This window comes from Martes martes (assembly GCF_963455335.1).
Source record: "Martes martes genome assembly, chromosome: 18".
In the NCBI taxonomy this organism is placed as follows: domain Eukaryota; kingdom Metazoa; phylum Chordata; class Mammalia; order Carnivora; family Mustelidae; genus Martes; species Martes martes.
Genome location: NC_137906.1, coordinates 10,711,749 through 10,736,080, shown reverse-complemented (window position 1 = coordinate 10,736,080; position 24,332 = coordinate 10,711,749). Strand labels below are relative to the sequence as shown.

Genomic DNA, 24,332 nt, shown 5'->3' with positions numbered 1-24,332 from the left:
GGCTCCTGGTGATCATTACCTGTTTCATTTGTACGTTCTAGAAGCCTCTGTGTGTTCTCTGTGTTTGTTTTAGGCCTCTCTCCCACTCTTTACAAACACAAGTAGTCCATTATACATTCTCTTCTGTACCTTTATTTTGGTGGAGGTCAAACTGTATCCAGCCAGCCAGCTCAAGCTGTTTTTACTGGCTACTTTTATTCCTCTGTTGGGGGTCTCCCTCAAGCCGTCCTGCTGGTTTAAAGGAATGTGTGTTTTTCAATGGACGGCTAGAAGGCTCTTCTAGACGTTGTGACTGCAGAGCTGCTCGTGATGGCGTTTGTAAGGGATAAAATGAAAATATTTAAAGCACGTGCCCATAATGCACATATTCAAGTAGCATCCAAGTAGCATCCTGCCAAACCTGGCACGTTGGGCCAGCTGGGCAGCTCACCAGGGCTGCACAGTGGGAGGTGAGCCGCAGAGGCACAGCGGAGCCCGAGGATATGGCAGTTTGGGGCTACCCTTCCCAGGGAAGCTCTCCCCCCTCAACACCCTGCCTTCTGGCCTGTGCACCTTGGTTTATGTCTGGCGGCTCGCAGGCAGGAATCCCTCCTGTAGCACGGACCCTTCCACACCAGCCTAGATCAGAGGGTTATGGGAAGGATTTGAGCTGTCCCAGAAGTACCTTTAGGGAGGTCAGCTGGCCTCGTGGGAGCCGGCCAGTGTTCAGGCCAGGCCACCTTGTCCCCTTCTCCCCGAGGGCTGCCTGCCTCCTCTAGCAAGTTCTTGTTCCAGTGAGAGAATCAGGTGGCTCAGTGCTGATGTCCCGGCCCCGAGCAGCACAGATTCCCCAGAAAGCACCCACGGGGCAGGTGGTTGGCTGATGTGTCTGCAGAATATTTTGATGAACCATAAGTGGGAAGAAGGGTTTCCATCAGTTGATCCCCAAGCTGGGCTTGTCACCCGAGTCCCCTGGAGAGGACACTGGAAGTCAGGGCAGTAAGCCTCCTCCAAGCTGGGTGCCAAGACGCGCTCGTGCCCAAGGCCAGAATCAGAAACCAGCACATTTCCTTGTCCCCCGTTTGCGTCTTGGAGACTTGTCTACACACAGCTTCTGGCTGTTTTAATCTGCTGAGGCTTCCGCCCAGGGGAGGGGAGGTGAGAGAGGAGGGGGTGTGTAGAGAAGGAAGGAGGTGGGTGGAAACTGGGGGGGGGGGAGGAGATACGCCACTGTTTCCATGGAAGAGAGACGGAAATAGTTCCCAGTCATCAAGGAGGCATCTCAAACCGCCCACAGGAGTAGGGGTCTCTCCCTGCTTTCTGTCTCTCTCACTCTCCGGGCTGGTTTGCCCTAGGGGGAGTTTGTGAAGAACATCCCCATGAACCACGGCGTGTACACGTGGCCGGATGGCAGCACCTACGAAGGAGAAGTGATACACGGCATGAGGCAAGGATTTGGTATGTTCAAATGCAGCACGCACCCCGTGTCCTACATCGGCCACTGGTGTCACGGCAAGAGGCACGGGAAGGTGGGTGAGGCAGCCCCGTGACTCCCGTCCACTGACAGGATGAACAAACACGGAGGGTGGGAGGTAGGGGGGCCGTTGTGGAAGTAGATTCACTTTCTGTTGATGGACAAGAAATTCACACCACGTGAAACGGACCGTTTGAGCCTCAGCGGTTTGGTGGCATTTCGGGCACTCCCAGTGCTGGGCGACTTCCACCTCTGTCCTCGGCACTTCAAAATAAAACCCCGTACCCACTCAGCAGATACTCCCCACCCCGACCCCCCAGTGGCCCCCTGTCTGTGTTCTGTCTCTACGGCTTTACTTATTCTGGATGTTTCCTAGGAATGGAGGCCTGCAGTATGGGACCTTCTGTGTCTGGCTTCTTTCCCTTATTCCCGTATTTCTGAGATTCATCCATGGTGTAGGTACTTAATTCCTTTCCGTGGCTGAATGGTAGCCCAGTGAGTCGATGGACCACATTTCGTGTATCCGCTCATCCACTGATGGTCCCTTGGGCTCTCCCCGTCTTTGGGCTTCTGTGAATAGCGCTGCTACGAACGTGCGTGGAAGGGTTTCCCTGAAGCTCTCTGTTCTCTGGCAAATGAACCTGGGAGTGGACCATGGCAACCGGATGTTGAACATCCTGGGGAACCTCCAGACTGTTCCCCACGGCGGCGGTTCCCGTCAGCCCTCTCGCCAGCGACGCACGTTACATTCACTTCTGAGCGAGGCTGTGTTCCTGGCGTTGTCGTCTTGCTTTTGTGTAGGATGAAAAAGGACGGTAGCCTTGTTTTTGGAAAATGTAAGAGAAGGAACCGTCTACCCTTACAATCATCAGTCTGCTCTGTTCTAGACTGTTCTGTCCATTGTGCTCTCTTTTTCCCTTCTTTTCCCATCTCTTCTCTTCTCTTCTCTTTTCTTTTTTTTCTTTTCACGTTCTCTTTTCTTTTCTCTCCTCCCCTCCAGGTTGTGGGCTTGAGCCCAGCGCTGGGCTCCCGCTGGGTGTGGAACCTGCTTGGGCTTCTCTCCCTCCCCACCCCTGCACTCCCCCCTGCTCGAGCAAGTTCTCTCTCTCTCTCTCTCTCTCTCAGAAAAAAAGAGGGGGGTGAGGACAGACCTTCACTTGTACGGAAGGTGCTACCTACTCACTTTAGGTAACAACAGAACAGGATTGTTCAGGCAATCCTGTTACTTGACTCAGAGTCACCGAATAGGACAGACTCAACGTGATGGATGTCGTCATTCCGTGCCCTAACGCGACACTTTGTTATTAGGGAGGAATTGATCTGTGACGTCTCATTCTCACGTGGGGGCCGCCTGCCCATCTTGATTCCAAGACAGAAACATACGACAGATGAGGTGTCTTGCCCCAAGGATGACATTGACTTCTGTGTGGTTAAGACTCCCGGAATTCATTTATCTTTAAATCTTTAATAAACATTCATTTGATGAGACTTGATTTTTTTAAACGATATTATTTATTTTAGGGCTCTATTTATTACAATCAAGAGGGTACCTCCTGGTACGAGGGGGACTGGGTATACAACATCAGAAACGGCTGGGGGATCAGATGGTAGGTATCGCCATTGCCACACGCAGGGTGTGGGTGAAAAGTGCATGCGTGGGCCCAAATAATTTTCTTTTCTTTTCTTTTTTTTTTAGATTTTATTTATTTATTTGACAGAGAGATCACAAGTAGGCAGGGAGGCAGGTAAAGAGGGGGAAGCAGGCTCCCCGCCGAGCAGAGAGCCCGATGTGGGGCTCGATTCCAGGACCCTGAGATCATGACCTGAGCTGAAGGTAGAGGCTTAACCCACTGAGCTACCCAGGTGTCCCTCAAATAATTTTCACTTTGGCAACTTAAAGATCAGGCACAGAGGGGTGCCTGGGTGGCACAATCGGTTGAGTGTCCCACTCTCGATTTTGGCCTGGGTCATGGTCTTAGGGTAGTGGGATCAGGTCTCATGTCAGGCTCCACACTGGGCGTGGGGCCTGCTTAAGATTCTCTCTCCCCCTCTGCTGCTTCTCTCCCGCCACTCACGCATGCTCTCTCTCTCTCTCTCAAATAAATGAATAAAATCTTAAAAAAAAAAAAAAGATAAGGTGTAGAACTTCCAGGGAACGTATTTTCTATACAAGTAGGGTGGAATATTTAAACTCACCCTGATGTAATGTCCATAGAGATGAAAATATTCTATAGAAAATTTAGAGAAACATTATATTAAGTGAGGTTTAATAACAGTTTCACTTTATCACAGGTAGAAACTGTCTTTGTTTTCTATTAATCATGGATATCTATTACTGTATGCTTTTGGAAGACTCTTGACATATTTGCTTGATTGTATTTTTTTATTTTTATTTTAATTTTTTTTAAAGATTTTATTTATTTATTTGACAGAGATCACAAGTAGGCAGAGAGGCAGGCAGAGAGAGAGAGAGAGGAGGAAGCAGGCTTCCTGCTGAGCAGAGAGCCCGATGTGGGGCTCGATCCCAGGACCCTGGGATCATCACCTGAGCTGAAGGCAGAGGCTTTAACCCACTGAGCCACCCAGGCACCCTTATTTTTATTTTTTAATAAAGATTTTATTTATTTATTTGACAGAGTGAGAGAGCACAAGCAGGGGAGTGGCAGAGGGAGACGGAGAAGCAGGCTAAACAAGGAGCCCATAGTGGGACTCAATCCCAAGACCCTGAGATCATGAGCTGAGCCACCCCAGTGCCCCCATTTGCTTGATTTTAGATTGAATAGATAGAGTCACATATTTTAAGAGTTGGACTATTTGGGGGGAGAAATATTAACTAATCATAATCCCATAGGGAGTTAGTTTTAAAAGATCTAAAATCCCTGAAGTTATCCACTTTGTCACCTTATTAAATGACCGAGGATTTAATAAAGTGGTTTATCCTACCCCGAAGACGATGATTTCTACTGAGCACATGCCTATCCCTTGAACTTAAGAAGACCATACGGGCACAAGGGTTGGATTTCTTCAAAGGTGTTGAGAGAAGAAGTTTAAAAGGAAGTCTTTTTTTTTTTTTTTTCAAGATTTTCATTCATTTATTTGACAGAGAGATCACAAGTAGGCAGAGAGGCAGGCAGAGAGAGAGAGAGGAGGAAGCAGGCTCCCCGCTGAGCAGAGAGCCCGATGCGGGGCTTGATCCCAGGACGGTGAGATCATGACCTGAGCTGAAGGCAGAGGCTTAACCCACTGAGCCACCTAGGCGCCCCAAAAGAAAGTCTTCTTAAAGAGAAGTATGGTATTAAAAAATAACTGATTATTTTCTTTTTTTTTTTTTTGTCCCAGTTACAAATCTGGAAACATATATGAAGGTCAGTGGGAAAACAACATGCGCCACGGGGAAGGCAGGATGAGGTGGCTGACGGCGAACGAGGAGTACACGGGTCAGTGGGAGAAGGGCATCCAGGTACAGCGCCCGCTCGTGTGACCCCAACACACCCAGGAGGGGACCCTGCTGCTCCTTAGCACATGGGTCTCTCTGTATATCATCCGATAACCTAAACCTAAGCTCGGCTAACTCTATAACCCCAAAGTATGATTTACTGGTCCAAACCATCCTTTTTTAAGTATGGTGTCATCATGTAGGTTTCTCTAAAGGTCTTACATGCAGGCGAGGTCCTGGCACGGACAAGTCTGTAATTCCCACTGCTGCTGTGCGGACCAAGACTGTTCTCTACATCTTCGAAGCTGTGTATTTCCTGTACAGAAAAAAAAAAAAGGCTTTATATGGTTAAGTGTATGTGGTTCACATAACTAGGATTTTCTCATAATAGGTCTTAAATCCATTTTGAATTTATTTTTGTGTTGTTATAAGAAAGTGATCCAGTTTCTTTCTTTTGCATGTTACTGTCCCATTTTCCCAACACCATTTGTTGAAGAGACTTTCCCCATTGGATGTTCTTTCCTGCTTTGTTGAAGATTAGTTGACTGTATAATTGTGGGTTTGTATCTGGATTTGCTGTTCTGTTCCATTCATCGTGTTTCTCTTTGTGTCGGTACCATACTGTTTTGATCACTGCAGCTTTGTATTATAACTTCAAGTCCAGAATTGTGATGCCTCCAGCTTTGCTTTGCCTTTTCAAGATTGTCTTTGGGGTCCTTTGTGGTTCCATGCAAATTTTAGGATTGTTTGTTTTAGCTGTGTGAAATATGCAGTTGGTATTTTGATAGGGGTTACATTAAATGTGTAGACTGCTTTGGATAGTATAGACATTTTAACAATGTTCTTCCAATCCAGGAGCATGGAATGTTTTTCCATTTGTGTCATCTTCAGTTTCTTTCATCCACATTCTACAGTTTTCCGAGCACAGGTCTTTCACCTCTTTGGTTGGGTTGATTCCCAGGTATCTTATTATTTTTGTTCCAGTTATAAATGGGTTTTTTGAATTTCTGCTGTGTCATTATTGGTGTGTAGAAGTGCAGCATGTTCCTGTAGATTGATTTTATGTCCTGCGGCTTTACTGAATTCACATATCAGTCCTAGCAGTTTTTTGGTGGAGTCTTTTGGGTTTTCTATATACAGTATCATGTCATCTGCAAATAGTGAATGTTTTACTTTTTCCTTACTGATTTGGATGCCTTTTATTTCTTTTTGTTGTCTGATCGCTGTGGCTAGCACTTCTAGTACTGTGTTGAATGACAGTGTTGAGAGTGGACATCCCTGGCTTATTCCTGACTGTAGAGGAAAAACTCTCAGTTTTTCCCCATTAAGGATGATATTAGCTGTGGATTTTTCATATGTGGCCTTTATTACGTTGAGTTATGTTCCCTTCAAAGCTACTTTGTCAAAGTGCTTATCATGAATGGATGTTGTACTTTGTCAAATGCTTTTCCTACATCCATTGAAATGATCATGTGGTTCTCACCCTTTCTCCTTTTGATGTGGTGGATCACACTGATTGATTTGCAAATATCGATCTACCCTTACAACCCAGAAATAAATCCCACCTGATTGTGGTGAATGAAGTTTTTCATGTTAGTTTGTTTTTGTGTTGTTGTTTCAGGAGAGAGGGCATGGTGTGTGAGTGGGGCATGGGGTGTTGGCAGAGGGAGAGAAAGAATCCTAAGCAGGCTCCACACTCAGTGCAGAGCCCCACATGGGGCTTGATCTCATGACCCCAAGATCATGACCTGAGCCAGAATCAGGAGTCAGACGCTTAGCCAACTGAGCCACGCAGGCACCCCTATCTGTATGTTCTTGAATATGTTTTGGAAGTTTGTATTATTAAAGAAACTTGTCCATTGCATAGAAATTTATTGGCACAAGGTTGTTCATAGCAGTCTCTCCTGGGGACGCCTGGGTGTCTCGGTAAGTCATACATTTGTCTTCAGCTTGAGTCATGATCCCAGAGTCCTGGGATCAACTCCTGTGTGGGGCTCTCTGCTCAGTAGGGATCCTGCTTCTCCCTCTGCCTGCCACTCCCCCTGCTTGTGCTCTCTCTCTCTGACAAATAAATGAAATAAATAAATGAATAAAATCTTAAAAAAAATTTTTTATAAACATATAATGTATTATTAGCCCCAGGGGTACAGGTCTGTGAATCGCCAGGTTTACACACTTCACAGCACTCACCATAGCACATACCCTCCCCAATGTCCATAACCCCACCACCCTCTCCCAACCCCCCTCCCCCCAGCAACCCTCAGTTTGTTTTGTGAGATTAAGAGTCACTTATGGTTTGTGTCCCTCCCGATCCCATCTTGTTTCATTTATTCTTTTCCTACCCCCCAAACCCCCCACGTTGCATTTCCACTTCCTCATATCAGGGAGATCATATGATAGTTGTCTTTCTCTGATTGACTTATTTCGCTCAGCATAATACCCTCTAGTTCTATCCACGTCGTCACAAATGGCAAGATTTCATTTCTTTTGATGGCTGCATAGTATTCCATTGTATATATATACCACCTCTTCTTTATCCATTCATCAGTTGATGGACATCTAGGTTCTTTCCATAGTTTGGCTATTGTGGACATTGCTGCTATAAACATTTGGGTGCACATGCCCCTTCAGATCACTACGTTGAGGATACATTTGTATCCTCAGGGTAAATACCCAGTAGTGCGATTGCTGGGTCATAGGGTAGCTCTATTTTCAAGTTTTTGAGGAACCTCCATGCTGTTTTCCAGAGCGGTTGCACCAGCTTGCATTCCCACCAACAGTGTAGGAGGGTTCCCCTTTCTCTCCATCCTCACCAGCATCTGTCATTTCCTGACTTGTTAATTTTAGCCATTCTGACTGGTGTCAGGTGGTATCTCATTGTGGTTTTGATTTGTATTTCTCTGATGCCGAGTGATGTGGAGCATTTTTTCATGTGTCTGTTAGTCATCTGGATGTCTTCTTTGCAGAAATGTCTGTTCATGTCCTCTGCCCTAAATGAATAAAATCTTTAAAAAAAGAACTTGTTTTAAAAAAAAGTCTCTTGTGATTCTTTTAATATATATTATGTGGGATCTATAGCGATGTTCCCTTTTTCTCCCAATACCAGTGATTTGTGTTTTCTCTTTTGTCTTCAGTCTTGCTGCAGGTGTATCCATGTCATGAAAATTCTTTAAGAGCCAGTCTTGGTGTTATTTATTTTCTCTTGAGGTTTTTTAGTTTTTAATTTGATACCCACACTTTGCTATTACCTTCTTTCTTCATGCTTTGGGTTTAATACGCTCTTCTTTCCCTTGAGTTGTAGGATGGAAGCTTTATTGATTTGAGACATTTCTTTTTTTCTAATATAAGCATTTAATACTAAAATTTTTCCTCTTAACACTGCTTTCTCTGTGTCCTTCTAATTCTGATATGTTTTAATTTTTGTTCAGTTCAAAATATTTTCTAATGTCCCTGTGACTTCCTCTTTAACCTGTAAATTATTTTGACATATGTTGTTTAATTTCCAAATAGTTGGAGAATTTTCCAGCCATCTTTCTGTTGTTGATTTTTTATTTAATTCCACTGTGGTTAGAGAACATACTTTGTATGACTACATTTCTCTTAAATATGTTGTGGTTTATTTTGTGGCCCAGAATATGGTCTGTCTTGGTGAATGTTATGTTTTTTCCGCTTTTGTTGAATGGAGTGTTCTATGGATACCAATTAGATCAAGTTGGTTGATAGTGTTGCTCAGGTCTTCTATATCACATTCCTCATTTTCTATTTAATTTTTTTCTACCTGTTTCTGAGATAAGAGTGGTGAAGTGTCGAAGTGTAATTGTAGATTAATCTATTTCTTTCAAATCTATCAATTTTTGCTTTATAGATTTTTAAGTTCTGTTAAGTGTGTACATGTTTAAGATTGTTACATCTTCTTGGTGGATTGACCCTTTTTTATTTTTATTTTCTAAAAAAATTTATTTATTTGACAGAGGGAAACAGCAAGAGAAGGAACACAAGCAGGGGGAGTGGGAGAGGGAGAAGCAGGCTTCCCTCCAAGCAGGGAGCCTAATGCGGGGCTTGATCCCAGGACCCTGGGATCATGACCTGAGCTGAAGGCAAATGCTTAACCAACTGAGCCACCCACTTGCCCCTAAGTAAATAAATCTTAAAAAAAAAAAAAGAATACAGTACAAGTCACATATATAATTTATATAATTTATCATCTTGTCTTGTCCCTCTTTAGCTCTGATAGTTTCTGTTCCTCTTAAGTCATTTTCTGACATCAATATAACCATTGCATCTTTTTAAAAAAATTTTTAATTGTGATAAAATACAGATAACAAAAAAACTTACCATCTTAATCACATGCAAGTGTCCAATTCAGGGGCATTAAGTACATTCACACTGTTGTACGTCTGTCTCCACCATCTGTCTCCAGAACTCTTTCTTCTTTCCAAATGGAGACTCTGTTCCCATCAAAGAGTCACTCCCCGTTGTCTTCCCCGTTCCGCCACCCCTAGCACCCACCATCTACTTTCTGTCCCTATGAATCTGACTCATCTTGGTATCTTGTATAAGTGCAATTATATAGTATCTGTCCTTTTGCAACTGGTTTATTTCAATGAGCGTAATGTCTTCAAGGTTCATCCATCTTATAGTATGTAATTTCCTTCCTTCTTAAGGCTGAATAATATTCCATTGTATGTTTATATCATCTATTTGTTTATTCATTCATCCATCAATGGACACCTGGGTTGCTTCCACCTTCTGGTTATTGCAAATAATGCTGCTATGAATGTGAGTGCCCAAATATTAGTTTGAGTCCCTGTTTTCAATTCTTTTTAGCATATACCCAGAAATTCTAGGAAGATCTATACAGAGTCATCCCATTGTTGAAAAAGTTGTGTATTTATGTGTGTTATATGGACATATAATATGTTGATTTAGTACGTATAATTGAATGTGCCTGGGGAAAATACAGATGAATTCTCAGACTCTTAAATTGTGGTTACCTCTGCAAAGTGGGATTGAAGAGGGCATTTGAAAAAAAATCAATTTGTATGTTAAAAATAAATAAAACTTAAGGTAGTAGTTTATCAGTATCAACATAGGCACTTTTCATACACGATCCTCAATCTTTACATCCAACCTGCAGGAGAGATGTTATTTTCCTTGTGTAGATGAAACCCAGAGGGCTTTAAATAATTTCCCTTGGATCAAAAAGTTGGTTAGTAAGTAGATGGCACAGAGGCTGAACCTAAGTCTGTATGACTCTAAAATCCGTGTTCTTTGTCCTTTCCAATGTGTCATGGTATTTGATCTATTGACTGAGTTTTATTCTAATTTTTTTAATTTTTTAATTTTTTAAATTTTTATTTATGTATTTAATTTTTGAGAGAGAGAGAGGGAGGGGGAAACGGCAAGTGGGAGGAGGGAGAGGGACAAGCAGACTCCACACGGAGCGCAGAGGCTGACACAGCGCTCCATCTCAGGACCCCGCGATCACGACCTGAACCAAAATCAAGAGTCAGAGGCTTGACACACTGAGCCACCCAAGTGCCCCTACTGACCAAATTTTAAATGGATTCAGGTAAAAAGAGGAAATATTTTGAGCATTTCTCATGGCAATTTGCTTTCTTTTCAGAATGGCTTTGGAACATACTCCTGGTTTCTGAAGAGAATCCCCAACTCCCAATACCCTTTGAGAAATGAATACGTAGGAGAGTTTGTAGATGGATATCGTCATGGGCGTGGAAAGTTTTACTATGCCAGTGGAGCTGTTTATGAGGGAGAATGGGTCTCCAACAAAAAACATGGCATGGTGAGTGCAGACGTGTGAAGAACACATTTTACATTTTTATAAAGCAACTGAAATACCGTTAAAAGGCATGTCATTCTCTGGTAAAGTGCATAATCCATTTTTGCATGAGATAACTTACTGTTTTGTTAAGATGATTACGTGAATTTTAAAATAATTTCCAACATATCATCCGTGTCCTGTATCTTTAGAACTTATTTACTTAGTTTATGTTATGTACATATGTGTCTGTGTTAGGTGGTTTTGGTCACAAGGAACGGAACAATCTAGCTTAATCAGACAAAACTGTTAAAGAAGTGGGTTTGATTTGGCAACTCCGTGATGTCAGGAGTTTTCTTCCATCTACCCAGGATGTCTCCTACCACGATGTCAGCTTCACCCTTCTGCTGCTCCTCCCTCATGACCACAAAATGGATGCTGTGGTTCCAGGCTTCACATCCACATACCACACTAAGTAGGAGGAGAGAAGAAACTCTTTTCTGAGAAGCTTTCCACAAATATCTTTAATTTGGCTGAGCTGACTTGGATCATCTCCTTACCTCTCCATCAGACTGACTATTGGCTTGTGTTGGACAAATTCCAAGAGAGCCCCTATTTGGTGATGGGCACTTTGCTGGTCACTGGTATAGTTTAACAAGGCACCTTCTGTTATCTGGGGGTAGCTGGGGAGAGGCTGTGGAGCAAATGGAGGAGGAGGAAGAAGAGACAGGATTTACACAGTGGCTGGAGACTCTAGGAGCCTAAGTGCTAAGTTCATGTCTTAAAAACAAACAAAAACCTCCAAACCCTCGAAAATGGTACAGATGTAGATTATCAGTGGGTTTCCTGAACTGTGCATCTTTCTGTCTGCAGGGCCGATTAACTTTCAAGAATGGGCGTGTGTATAATGGCTTGTTTTCCAATGACCACATAGTGGAGTTTCCAAATCTTGAAGTTGAGTTCTTAAGTCACCTGGACCTGTCTTCAGACCTGTCCTTCAAGAGCTGGCACCCTGTATCCTCCCTCAGTGCTGGTAAGGGGGGTGGGCTCCCGGCAGGTGTATGCAAATTAACTGCTGTTATCAGTGGAATCTACTCATCAAAATACAAAGACTACTTCAGGAAACAGAATTTTCCTGGGGCAGGGCTGGTGGGGGGGGACTACTTTTTTAGGAGGTTTTTTGAATACTCTTATTTCCCACTTGGGTGGAAAATCATTTCTACATAACACTGAAAAAAAAATTTTTTTTAATCTTCCAAAACCATTTTCTTTTCTTTTCTCCAAAGCACTTTAATTTACTAGTTGAAATGGTCACGCTGATGACTTTTAACATTGCTTTTCACCACCATCCCCTCTATTTGCCTTTATTTGCTAGAGATGATCAGGAAGCTTGACGGCCGTGAAAGCAATTCTGTGTTAGGGTCGAGCATTGAGCTGAATCTCAGTTTGTTGCTGAGTATGTATCCTGAGAAAGATCAAGCAGAGGAAAAGAAGCAGGTAAAAACCTTTCGTATTGTTATATGTTTGTATTTTAGGCTTGAATATTAAGAGAGTCTCCCCAGGCTTGGGAAAATACAGCTGAGGGGGGCTGTCCTGTGTTGAATGTCTTTGACGAGCCCCATAGATGCTTTGCGTGCCATTTCATTTAATTTGCAAGGAAACCCTAGGGAACATGCTTTGTGAGAAAACAGAAGCCCAGATAGAGAGTCTCGGTGAGTTAATTACATGCAAGTTACCCTCACCCCCAGCTCGGTCTCAAGGCCAAGGCTGTGGCCACCCCAACCATAGGACCTTAATTCTCGTGTGCATTATCATGAGCTGCTGGGATTCCAAAGAACTTCAAACTCCCAGACTTCAGTACAAGTCTAGAAAAGCTTAGGGACAGAGAAAATTATGTGTACCTGACTTCATCTGATTAACAACTGGAAAATCACATCCAACAAATTACGCGTTAGTATCGTGATCCCTGCTTTGACTGGGGCTTGGTAGGATTCTTCCGTGAAAGCATTGTTGGTGGCGTGGCTTGCAACAGGAGAGCCTTCGGTACCTTGAAAGTGCAAGGCAGGCTCCCCTTTGCTCTTCCTCTATCCCATCTCCTCTGGCCCCCGTTCCTGTGGGTCTCAAAAGGGATGACCCTCCACCCCTCATTCTCTTCTTCTTCTGGCCAACGATGTAATTCGGGCTCCTGGGGTGGCTCACTTGACCTGCTGCCAGATTCTTGTTAAAAACAAAACAAAACAAAACAAAACCTATTATGACTTTCTCTAGTTAGGAGAATAACGCACAATACTTGTAGGAAATTTAGAAAATGCACATAAGGAAAAGTAGAAGAGACCCTCCACCCAGACAAAATCTGGTGACCATCTTTCTGGTTTGGTTTTGGGCAAACGTAATTAGAACTGGAGCGTTCTGCTCATGTAATCTCTGTTTTTGTGTATCGAATCGTAGCTCTTCAGTGCCATTAGGTACTTTCCTACAATATAATTTTTAGGTGAATGAATAAGCATGCATGGATTCACTCAAAAAGGAGGGATATTCTTACAGCTTTCTTCCTCCCTCCCTCCCTTTCTGTTTACATGTGTGTCATTCACTTTCCACTGTGCAGTTCTTTCCATGTCAAAACAGGTAGGTCTTCAAAAAAAGCTACGAATTTAAAAATATATCTTGACTGTTTTATAATGACAAACCTAGCACATGCTCTTTATTTATTTACTTATTTATTTGAGAGAGATAGAGAGCGCGCACGAGAGGGGAGAAGGTCAGAGGGAGAAGCGGACCCCCCACGGAGCAGGGAAGCCTGATGTGGGACTTGATCCTGGAACTCCGGGATCATGACCTGAGCCAAAGGCGGTCGCCTAACCCGCTGAGCCATCCAGGCGCCCAGCACATGCTCTTTTTTTTTTTTTTTAAGATTATTTATTTATTTATTTGACAGACAGAGATCACAAGTAGGCAGAGAGGCAGGCAGAGAGAGGAGGAAGCAGGCTCCCTGCTGAGCAGAGAGCCCGATGCGGGGCTCGATCCCAGGACCCCAGGATCATGACCTGAGCTGAAGGCGGTCGCCTAACCTGCTGAGCCACCCAGGCGCCCAGCACATGCTCTTTAAAGAAAATTCAAACATTGTAGAACTAGGATCTAGAAAGTCAAAAAAAGTCCTGTAACTTGACACTTTAGAAACGCCTCTAAACGTGTTCCGTGGCTACGTGGTATTTCATAATACGGACAATATTACAATCTAGGTAGAGAAACTTCAATTTTTTTCTAACCTTTCGTGAGGACTTCAGACTCTCAGAAGAGCGGCTGGAGCCTGGGTTTGTCCCTGTCACAGGCTTCTTCACACGTGAGCATCTCCCACGGCCATGGAACAGAGCCAAAGCCAAGCCCCGGGCCTCGCTGCCGCACTGACACGAAGTCGTGGACTTTACTTGAATTTCACTTTTCCTCACGATGTCCCTTTTTCTGTCCCAGAATCCTACCCAGGCCCCCATGCTGCCTGTGGTGGTCACATCTCTCTAACTTCCTCTGTCTGCGACGGAGCCTCCACCTTCCATGGTCCTTCATGATTTCCAGACTTCGGAAGGTTCTGGAAAGCTCTATTGGCCGTCTAGCTCCATCCTGTTCCATGCGGGTGGTAGCTGTGTGTATTCAGGACCTCCGAGGAGGGACAGCAGCCTGTCTTGCCAACCTGCCCCTAGCAGTCCCCCTCTTATCCCCAAACTCTCTCCTGGGATAATGGCCAGCACATGAGCAGAAAGCCAGAAAGCCCTTTGCTCTGGGCATGTTTCCAAACACCTTTAGTTTGCTAAATCCTCCCAACAGCCAATGGGCAGAACTGTGATTGTCCCACTTTGCCCAGGAGAGAGATGGCCTTTATCCAGGGCAGGCTGCCCTCTCTGCATTCCTGAACACCTCAACCTCTCTGCCCCCGACCCCACCCCGTCCCAGTCTCCACTGGGAGGCCTGTGGACTGTGAAGTGATTTGTTCTGTGCTCCGGGGCTGAGTTCAGTGTCCTCCAGAGAACTTCCTCCTTAGAATCCACCTGTCCTTCCTCCGCGGCTCTGGTCCACCGGTGGTATTTCCTTATGGTGTCTTTACCAGGTTTAAATCTTCATGAAGAAAATCCTGCATTCTACTCTAGAACAAGGCTTTAGATAAGGCAGCTTTTACATGTTTATCCAACCGAATTGAATTTTAGAAGGTAGGAGTTAATGCTGGGAGGGACAGATGCCTGATACAACTGCCCAAGTGGGACTTCTCCATCTCCCTGGGGACCCCAGACACCATAGGTCACATTTCCTGAATAATTCATTTGGGAGGGCGAGGCACAGGGTAAGTGGTTTTGGAGAACAGGACACTGTATAGGCTGCCGGGTTGCACGTATGGGAAGGTCAAGGTGGCATCAGGGCATTGAGGTTGGGGAGAATTATAGAAGGTGACTGGGGACAGAGAGGGAGGTTAGTAATGAGTGTGAGTATTGTCTATTTCCGACTTTCAGCAGGAAGTCTGATGTTTGTTGTATGTTTTTAAAATCAACCAAGCCTGGGGCGTGTCAGTCAGTTAAGTGTCTGACTCTTGATCTCAGCTCCAGTCTTGATCTTACGGTTGTGAGTTCGAGCCCCACATCGGGCTCCACACTGGGCGTAGAGTCTATTAAACAAACAAACAACCAGCCTTGCAGTCCCAGAATAAGCCCCACTTGGTGTGGGCATAGAATTTTAGGTATTGCTAGATTTCATATACTCCTATTTTGTTGAGGATTTTTATGCCTATCTTCATGAAAGATACTGATCTGTAGACAAGAGAGTTTTATTGCTGACCATTCAAATAGGATGCTATCACATAGCAGTATGAAAGCAATTTCATTGTACTGATAACAGCACTTTTTTTTTTTTTTTGGGCAACAGCAAATTTTTCAGTGTTAATCAAAAATGCATTTTATTGACCTGGGGTTGAGTGGGGGAGAATATGACATTTGTTGAGCTCATACAGCGATAAGAGGTAAATGTTATTATGTCACATGTGTTATCTCATTAAATTTACAAAACAGGTGTTGTTTCTTTTACTTTTGTTCTTATTAGGCAAGACCAAGACGTGCGTGGTTTTCTCTTTGTAGGTAGAATATGCTGTCTTAAGAAATATTACAGAATTGAGAAGAATTTATAGCTTTTACAGCAGCTTAGGGTGTGATCGCTCTCTGGATAACACTTTTCTGATGACAAAGCTTCACTTCTGGAGGTTTCTAAAAGATTGCAAGTTTCATCACCATAAGATAACTCTTGCTGATATGGACAGGGTATTAAGTAGTGAGTATTCTAGATCGTTTGTGTCTTCTTGGTTATTGCTTTTTAAAGATTTCTTTATTTGAGAGAGAGAGAAATAAATAAAAAATAAAATAAAATAAAATAAATTAACTTAATTAATTAATTAATTAAATTTTTAATAAATTAAAAAGAAATTAAAAATTAATATTTATTTATTTATTTGAGAGAGAGAGAGCCAGAGAGCGTGCATGAGCAGGGGGGAGGGGCAGAAGGAGTGGGAGAAGCAGACTGCCCGCTGAGCAGGGAACCTGATGTGGGGGTTGATCCCAGGACCCTGAGATCATGACCTGAGCCAAAGGCAGAGGCTTAACCCACGGAGCCACCCAGGTGCCCCAACATCTTTTGGTTCAAAGAATAGCATAACATCATGTCACCACGAAACCAGTTAAGAAATGGGGAGGGAGGGAGGAAGGCAAATGCTGGGAGAGGCATTCCAGAAATCAACACACGGTGGTCTTCTCAAGTTACTTAAAATGTATTTGAGACAAAATCTTCTGAAATAATGGCAGCAGTAAAAGACCAACTACAGCAGGGCCTGTGGGCCACATCCAGTCCCCTGTCTGTTCTTATCAATAAAGTTTTATTGGAACACAGCCATGCCCGTTTTCTCATGCACGGTCTGCGGCTGTTTTTGCCCTATGATACCGGAACTGAGGGGTTGTGACAGAGACTGTGTGGCCTACAAAGCCTAAAATACATGCTGCTGGCTCTCGACGGAGAAGTTTGCCTGCCCCCGATCTATCAAACCCACCAACACCGTGAGATCAGAAGCAGAGAGGATCGGGGAGGGCTTGGTGCAGCCTCGAAAACACTTGAGGTTGCCTTGGGCTTGGGCTGGATTTCAAATGCTGAAGTTCATGCAATAAACTTAACAGTTTTGAAGGTTTTACTTCTTTCAGCTAAATTTTGGGAAGCAGGCCTTGAAAACTTCAAAATTATCTATTTGAAACACAGAATATTAGAACTAATTCTTATTTGCCTGAAATTTAAGTGTTGACACAGACTTAGAATCCATTTAGAATTAGAATCATTAGTCAGATGAGGCTCAGACCACCTTGAAAGACACTGGCACAAGATATCTTGTAAGTTTCTTGAAAAGTGACCAGCTCACGATCTTTGGAGCAGTACTTAGTTTTAGGTGGATGTGTATATGCTGTTCACAGTGCTCGCTAGGAAAAAAAGACCCTCATACTCAGTTGTTTGAATTGTATACCAGAAGCAAATAAAATAGAAGGTTTTAGAAAATACTAGGCATCAAGAATGAAATCTTGATCTGAAACTAGTAATACATTCTATGTTAATTGAATTTAAATTTAAAACTTTTTTTAAAAGAAAATCATGGTATATTAAAAACATGGTATTATATATGAATGTTTCTAAGAGGGTAAATCTTTTTTTTAAAAGATTTTATTTATTTATTTGACAGAGAGAGAGATCACAAGTAGGCAGAGAGAGAGGAGGAAGCAGGCTCCCCTCTGGGCAGAGAGCCCGATGTGGGGCCCGATCCCAGGACCCTGAGATCACGACCTGAGCCCAAGGCAGAGGCTTTAACCCACTGAGCCACCCAGGTGTCCCAAAGAGGGTAAATCTTAAAAAAAGTCCTTGAGAATTAGGGGTGTCTGGGTGGCTCAGTGGGTTAATCCTCTGCCTTTGGCTCAGGTCGTGATCCCAGGGTCCTGGGATCGAGCCACGCATCGGGCTCTCTGCTTAGCGGGGAGCCTGCTTCTTCCTCTCTCTCTGCCTGCCTCTCTGCCTAATTGTGATCTCTGTCAAATAAATAAATAAAAATCTTTAGAAAAAAAAGAATTAAAGAGATATTTTTGTAACTGTATAGGTGAATGATGTCAACAAGACTTATTGTGGTGGTCATTTTGTAACATAGTGAATTGTACTGCACACTTGAAACTAATACAACATTGTATGTCAATTATACCTCGATTAAAAAAATACTAAACATCCTTTCCAATTTTATTTCAGCCAATAGTGACATTCCAGTGGAAGAAATCCATTCTCCATTTACAACAATACTTTTGAGAACATTTCTGAATTATCTCCTACAGTTGGCTTACCACATCCACCACAAAGAATACCAGTAAGTACTACTTCCGGAGCGCAGAGAGGGTGGTGCAGAGTTCATCCGTGCTGTAGCCACAGTGGTAACTTTTCTGCTTTCCTTCAATGTGCGTTATCACTTTACATACGTCTGAAATGAAGGACCAGAAACAAAAGCTTTTCACAAATATTAACCACAAAACCAAGAGATACCAGATTAAAATTTGGAAGACCCCTCAGATAGGAGTCATGTTTCCGTCCTGAATACTGTTCTTAAGAGTTTTAATCAGAAATGGTCAATACCAACCCTTCCTTTTTTTTCTTTTAAGATTTTATTTATTTATCTCACAGAGACACCGAGAGAGGGAACACAAGCAGGGGGAGTGAGAGAGGGAGAAACAGGCTTCCTGCCGAGCCCTGGGGCTCCATCCCAGGACCCTGGGATCATGACCTGAGCGGAAGGCAGATACTTAACGACTGAGCCACCCAGGCGCCCCAACACCAACCCTCCCTTAGGGCAGAATTTCCTGTCTTTCTCAGAAAAATTGAGACTACATCTTGAATAAAAAAAACTTTTTAATTTTTTTAAAAGATTTTATTTATTTATTTGACAGAGAGATTACAAGTAGGCAGAGAGGCAGGCAGAGAGAGAGGAGGAAGCAGGCTCCCCGCCAAGCAGAGAGCCCGATGTGGGGTTCGATCCCAGGACCCTGAGATCATGACCCGAGCTGAAGGCAGAGGCTTAACCCACTGAGCCACCCAGGTGCCCCAAAACTTTTAAATTCTGAAATAAATTTAGTTTTATGGAAGTGTTGCCATGTTAGTATGGAGATTCCTAGACACCTGTCACTCAGCTTCCTTAACAATCTTACGCAACCGTGGTGCACTTATCAAAGTGAAGAAATGAACGTTGGTGTAATACTGTTAACGAAATCACAGACTTCATTAGGGTTTCCCAAATTTTCCCACTGACGTCCCTTTTGCGTTCCATGTTCTTTGCATTTTGTTGTCCCACCTCCTAAGTCTCTACAACCTGTGATAGTTTCTTGGATTTTGTCTTTTATGACCTTGACACTTTGGAAGACTTCAGTCACTTCTTTCGTAAAATGTCCCTTGATTTTCGTCTGCTGATGTGTTTTCATCACTGCACTGAGGCTTGGGTTTTGGGGAGGAATACCATGGAGGCGAACTGCCCTTGGCATCACATCCCATCAGGGGTACGTGACATTGGACTGTCTTATTGCCGGGGATGCCAAACCTGATCGCTCAGTTAAAGTGGCGGCAGCTGGAATTCTCCACCGTAAACACACTGTTTCTCCCTTTCTGTGTTCTCATTGTTCGAAGCAAACTGCTAAGTCCACTCCACACTCAGGGAGAGGGCAGTTACGCTCTACCTCCGGGACAGAGGGGTGACTAGGTCTGTCTTGACAGAAACAGAAGCCCATCGCTCTTTCTGTGTTTTACCAAACTGATGACTGAGAACATTCACCCAAATGCCTGCCGTGTAAAAGGTAAATACAAAACCATCAGTGTTATATTTATTATCAATTTTTTCCCCCAACATGTAGCTTTGTAATCAGTTTCTGGTTGTTTATCTTTCCCTCATGTCTTTAGGCAGCTTATTCAGCGGGCAGCAGCGCACGCTCTATTCCATGACCTACATCGACAAGTGCTGGGAGATCTACACAGCTCACTGCAGACCACACGCAGCTCCTCCCCACGAGCCCTCCATGAAGATGCGACACTTCCTCTGGATGTTGAAAGTAACCACTTATGACCGAGACTGGTTTTATAGTAATAAGAATTTTGTTTTGTTTTGTTTTGTTTCCTTTTTGAGAGAGAGCTCATGCTCATGAGTTGGGAGGGGAGAAGCAGAGAGAGAGGGAGAGAATGAATCTCAGCAGATCCCTTGCTCAGGAGGGAGCCTGACTCAAGGCTCGATCTCGTGACCCTGAGATCATGATCTGAGCTGAAATCAAGAGTCGGACGCTTAACTGACCGAGCCACCCAGATGCCCTGGCATTTTGGTTTTCATTAAAGAGATATTCTGGCTCTGGTACACAAATGATGAGGTGAAGATCTGGGATGGATTTTCATAGCCATTGAATGTTTGTTGAGCCTCTTTGGGCAGAAGCGAGTCATTCCAGGATCTCCGTCCGACAGACCTGAGGCAGAGGGAGCACTGGCTCCATGTGCTGCCCAGTGAGGGAGGGGCATGGGCAGCCCCAGTGCCTTTGCTGATGCAGACCTTGCCATGGAAGAGAAGACGGGTTACGGAGGGAAGGGATTGTCGTCTAAGAAAATGATCATTGATTAAAAAAAAAGTAATTTAAAGAAGTTATTATTTTATAAAATAGGACATCCAGTTCATACAATATTCTTTTTCTTTTTTAAGATTTTATTTATTTGACGTGCAAGAGAGGAAATATAAACAGGAGAGGGGGAAGCAGGCTCCACACTGAGCAGAGAGCCCAATGCGGGGCTCAATCCCAGGACCCCGGGATCATGACCTGAGCCAAAGGCAGAGGCTTAACGACTGAGCCACCCAGGCGCCCCTTCACACAATATTCTTGTACTAACTACTGGTAGTTTTTGTTTTGATTTACACCTGTGGGAAGAAAAATAAGAAAATGAGAAGAGTTGAATACTAATAGGGAATAGAGTGCTTTTAAAAAGCCTTAACAATGTCATATGGGTACGGAAAACAGACCGTCACCTAGTGTCTACTACAGGAAAAGAGCTTGTTAGCAGTATGTGAGTTTTGTACAGCTGTTTATTTGTTCACTTCCCTCCTTTCTTCATGGCCTCTTATTGAGGAGACATGGTCATCCCTCCCCCTAGATGGGTCAAGACTTCTGGTTCGAGCTGGCGGCATCCTCCCGGAGTTCATTACCATGTTCTTCTTTCCCCCGTATCTCCACTAACGCTGTACAGTTAGAAGCTTGTTGGGATTCTGGGTTTCTTCCCCTGACAAAGCCACAGGCGGTTCTGTGTAATTCCACTGCGTCGCCTCAGGAACGTTCCCGGTTAGGGATGTTGAGATGGGCCAGCGGGTTCACGTGGAGTCGGCACGATCCTTCCTTCCGTTAGAACATATAAGCCTGGTTCACATGGTGCTTAGGAGAAAACGGAGGGTGGGTCAGCTTGGAGCCAGCCCCTGGCCAGCCCTTGTTTTCAGCCGCACTAAATTAGGGGAGACTGCGTGTCCCGGGCCAACTGCTCTTTGGTTCATTATCTCTGAGCGCAAGTCTTCTGTTTGCAGCTCTGATGCAGACAGGGTCTTCTCAGCGAGTGTTCCTGTGTTCAGCCCTCCCTGGAGTGTTACACTCAGGGAGCCTCCTTCCTGAGTGTTGACAGCATCCTGACTTCCTGGGTTCCCCAGTCCAGTGTTTCCCCACCTGTGCAGCTGGGAGATAGCTCACATCTGGATCACCCACTCTCCCAAGCCCTCTGTCCTGTGTTTATGCCTCTAAAGACACTTTTCTTTTTAGAGGGACCAGGGAAGGTCTAGAGAGGTAAATAGTAATGTTAATCTAGAATGTTTTTCAAAAGGATCAGTTTCAAAGACACCCGTTTCTAGAACATCTACGTAAAGTGTTACATGGGTATAAATTAACATTAAAATTATGTAGCTGTTTAGAAGCACCTGGGTGGCTCAGTCAGTTAAGCGTCTGCCTTTGGCTTAGGTCATGATCTCAGGGTCCTGGGATGGAGTCCCCAGTTGGGCTCCCTGCTCAGTGGGGAGCCTGCTTCTCCCTCTCCTGCTCCCCCTGCTTGTGCTCTCTCTCTCTCAAATACATTTAAAAAAACCTTTTTAAAAATATAACGATTTGTAATTATAGGCCATTTTGGTTTAATTGGTTATTTCTTTGCAGGATTTTAAAATGATAAATAAAGAATTAACAGCAACCAAGTTTGTGGAGGTCATCGCAGAGGATAATCCTTTCATACATGACGGCGTTGACAGCAACTTCGAACCTGAGGTTTGTAAAGCGGTGTCACAAATAATGCAGATACAATTTAGGCTGTTTTGCTTTGGATACTGAGAACCAAGATTTGACCGAAAAGCCTTCTAACCCGAGTATGTAACTATGTGTACGCCTGTATGCGTGTGTGTATATACACACATGTGTGTGTACCTGTGTGTGTCTATAAGGCTCTATCTCCTTGATCGTATTAGAAAACTAGAGTTAATATAAAAAAGAATATTTCAGACGTCAGGAAATAATGAATGAAGTCAAAAGAATATAAAACGACAGTTGACCCTTGAACAACGCAAGGGTTAGGGATGCCGACACCCCCACACAGTCAGAAATTCAGGTATAACTTTGACCCCCCCCCCCAGTACTTCACTACTCACAGCCTGGTGTGGACTGACAGCCCGGCCAATTACACGAACAGGCGATTAACACACATTTTGTATTTCATACTGTGTTCTTACAGTAAAGTGAGCTAAAGAAAAGAAAACATTAAGAACATCATAAGGAAAACACGCTTACAGCACTGTCCTGTACGTGTGGATTAAAACCTGCACATCAGGGGCCCCATGCAGTTCACACCCGCCTCGTTCAAGGGTCAAGTGTATGATGCTAGTTCTTGGACAATGGAGCACGTTAATACATGCGTATGTTTCCTGGGCTGACATGTCCTGACCTGTCAGAGACACTAACTGATCTCCTCCAGCGAATGAGTCTAAGTGTCTTCGCTTTTCTGCACTCTTTGCCGAGGGGCTCTGGGCAAGTCGGCCACCCCAGGCTCAGTCTTTTCTTCTGTACGTGGAAGTGGGGTGTCTACTCGATCCCTGTTTTCAGGATGCGCTAGCCCTCCCGATGTCCCCTCCCCCGGGCCCTGCGGTCAGGAGTCTACTCTTTGTCCCCGTGCCCTTGCCTCTTCTGGACAGGTCCTAAACATGGCTAAACAGCTAACACTGTTTGCGTTCAGGTCCCCAGTGACCCCGTGATGACCCACCCAGGGCGCCCCTCCTTGGCGCCTGAAATGCTGTCCCTGCCACGTCAGACACGTTCTTCCCTCTGTGTCCCTGGTTTTCCACTTCCCTCACTGCCGGTGCCTTTCCGACTTCTTGCCACACTCATCCTGTCCAAGTGCCCTAGACTCATGCCGGGGTCCCCTTCTCTAGCTGTGCTCACCCCTCATCTCATAATCTTAACTGCCACCGTTCTGAGGACGAGGCCAGCGTTTGTGTCTCTATCCCGAATCACGCTCTCCAGCCCCTAGGGCTTCTAGCAGCCCATAATGTCCCATAGTTGTGACTTCTGTCCCCTGCCTGCGCACCTCAGCCCCCCAGGTGTGGAGTGGGGATGGCACCTCGGCCTCTGGTTGTCAGGCCCCGTCCCTGTCTCAAGGACTCCTCTCTCTCTACAGGACCCAACAGGAGATCCTGTTGGGTCCACCTTCAGAGCGTTTCTAGAATGTGGTACCTCCCACCACTTGCGCTGCCTCTACCCAGGCCGACTGTCACTTGGAAAGCTGCCCACTCATGTTCCTAATGCACCCCTTATCCTCCTACCTCCCAGGGCAGCGGCCGGGTCACGTCACTCCCCTGCCCACACCCCCAGGCTTCCCATCTCACTTGGAGTAAAGGTCCTCATGACACAGACGGCGCCACCTTTCTGAGTCCTTGTCTGACCACCGAGTCACACCTACCTCTGCACTGTCCCCAGAACATACATGTCACACTCCTATCTCAGATCATTTGGACTTGCTGTGGCTCACTCCGCCGTTTTGGGGGGTCGCTTAAATCATCAAAATGGGGTGCCTGCTGTTCTGAAAGCCAGTAGTCAGAAATAAGGTAGAGCTGGTTTCTCCCGGCGCTGTGGGAAAGGCAGTGCTCCAGGCCTCTCCCCCTGGCTCGTAGGCGGCCACCTTCTCCCCGTGTCTCTTCACATTGTCTTCCTCTGTGGGTCTGTCTCTGTGTCCCAATTTCCCTCCTATAGGGACAGCAGCCATGTTGGATTAGGGCCCCCCCTAATGATCTCATTTCAACTGATCTGTAAGGCCATAATCATCCAATAAGGTCACATTCTGAGGTACTGGGGGTTAGGACCCCAGCTCTTTTTTGGGAGACACAATTCAGCCCACAACAGTCTTCCCTTTGGTCCCCCCCCTCAAATTCATGGCCTTTGTATGTGTAAAATATATTCAGCCCTTCCCAGCATCTCCCAAGGGCTTAGTCATTCCAGCGTTCACACTAGGGGAGCTTCTCACCTGCCTCCGTGCTGCTCCCACCTCATGATGCTTGTGAGATCCCTCCTGCTCTTAGCCCAGCTGTA

At 44.7% G+C, this 24,332-nt stretch overlaps 1 protein-coding gene across 1 annotated transcript in view; it reads left to right on the top strand.

Moving 5' to 3' along the window:
- Positions 1–24,332, top strand: part of RSPH10B (radial spoke head 10 homolog B) — a 52,741-nt gene that overhangs the window by 11,797 nt on the left and 16,612 nt on the right. The window contains exons 5-15 of the mRNA XM_080830379.1: positions 1,335–1,508; positions 2,975–3,060; positions 4,793–4,913; positions 10,516–10,692; positions 11,542–11,701; positions 12,044–12,165; positions 15,783–15,972; positions 17,968–18,082; positions 19,474–19,553; positions 19,657–19,805; positions 21,918–22,025. Of these exons, the coding sequence (XP_080686505.1) occupies positions 1,335–1,508; positions 2,975–3,060; positions 4,793–4,913; positions 10,516–10,692; positions 11,542–11,701; positions 12,044–12,165; positions 15,783–15,972; positions 17,968–18,082; positions 19,474–19,553; positions 19,657–19,805; positions 21,918–22,025 (1,482 nt within the window). The remainder of the gene's footprint in view (positions 1–1,334; positions 1,509–2,974; positions 3,061–4,792; positions 4,914–10,515; positions 10,693–11,541; positions 11,702–12,043; positions 12,166–15,782; positions 15,973–17,967; positions 18,083–19,473; positions 19,554–19,656; positions 19,806–21,917; positions 22,026–24,332) is intronic.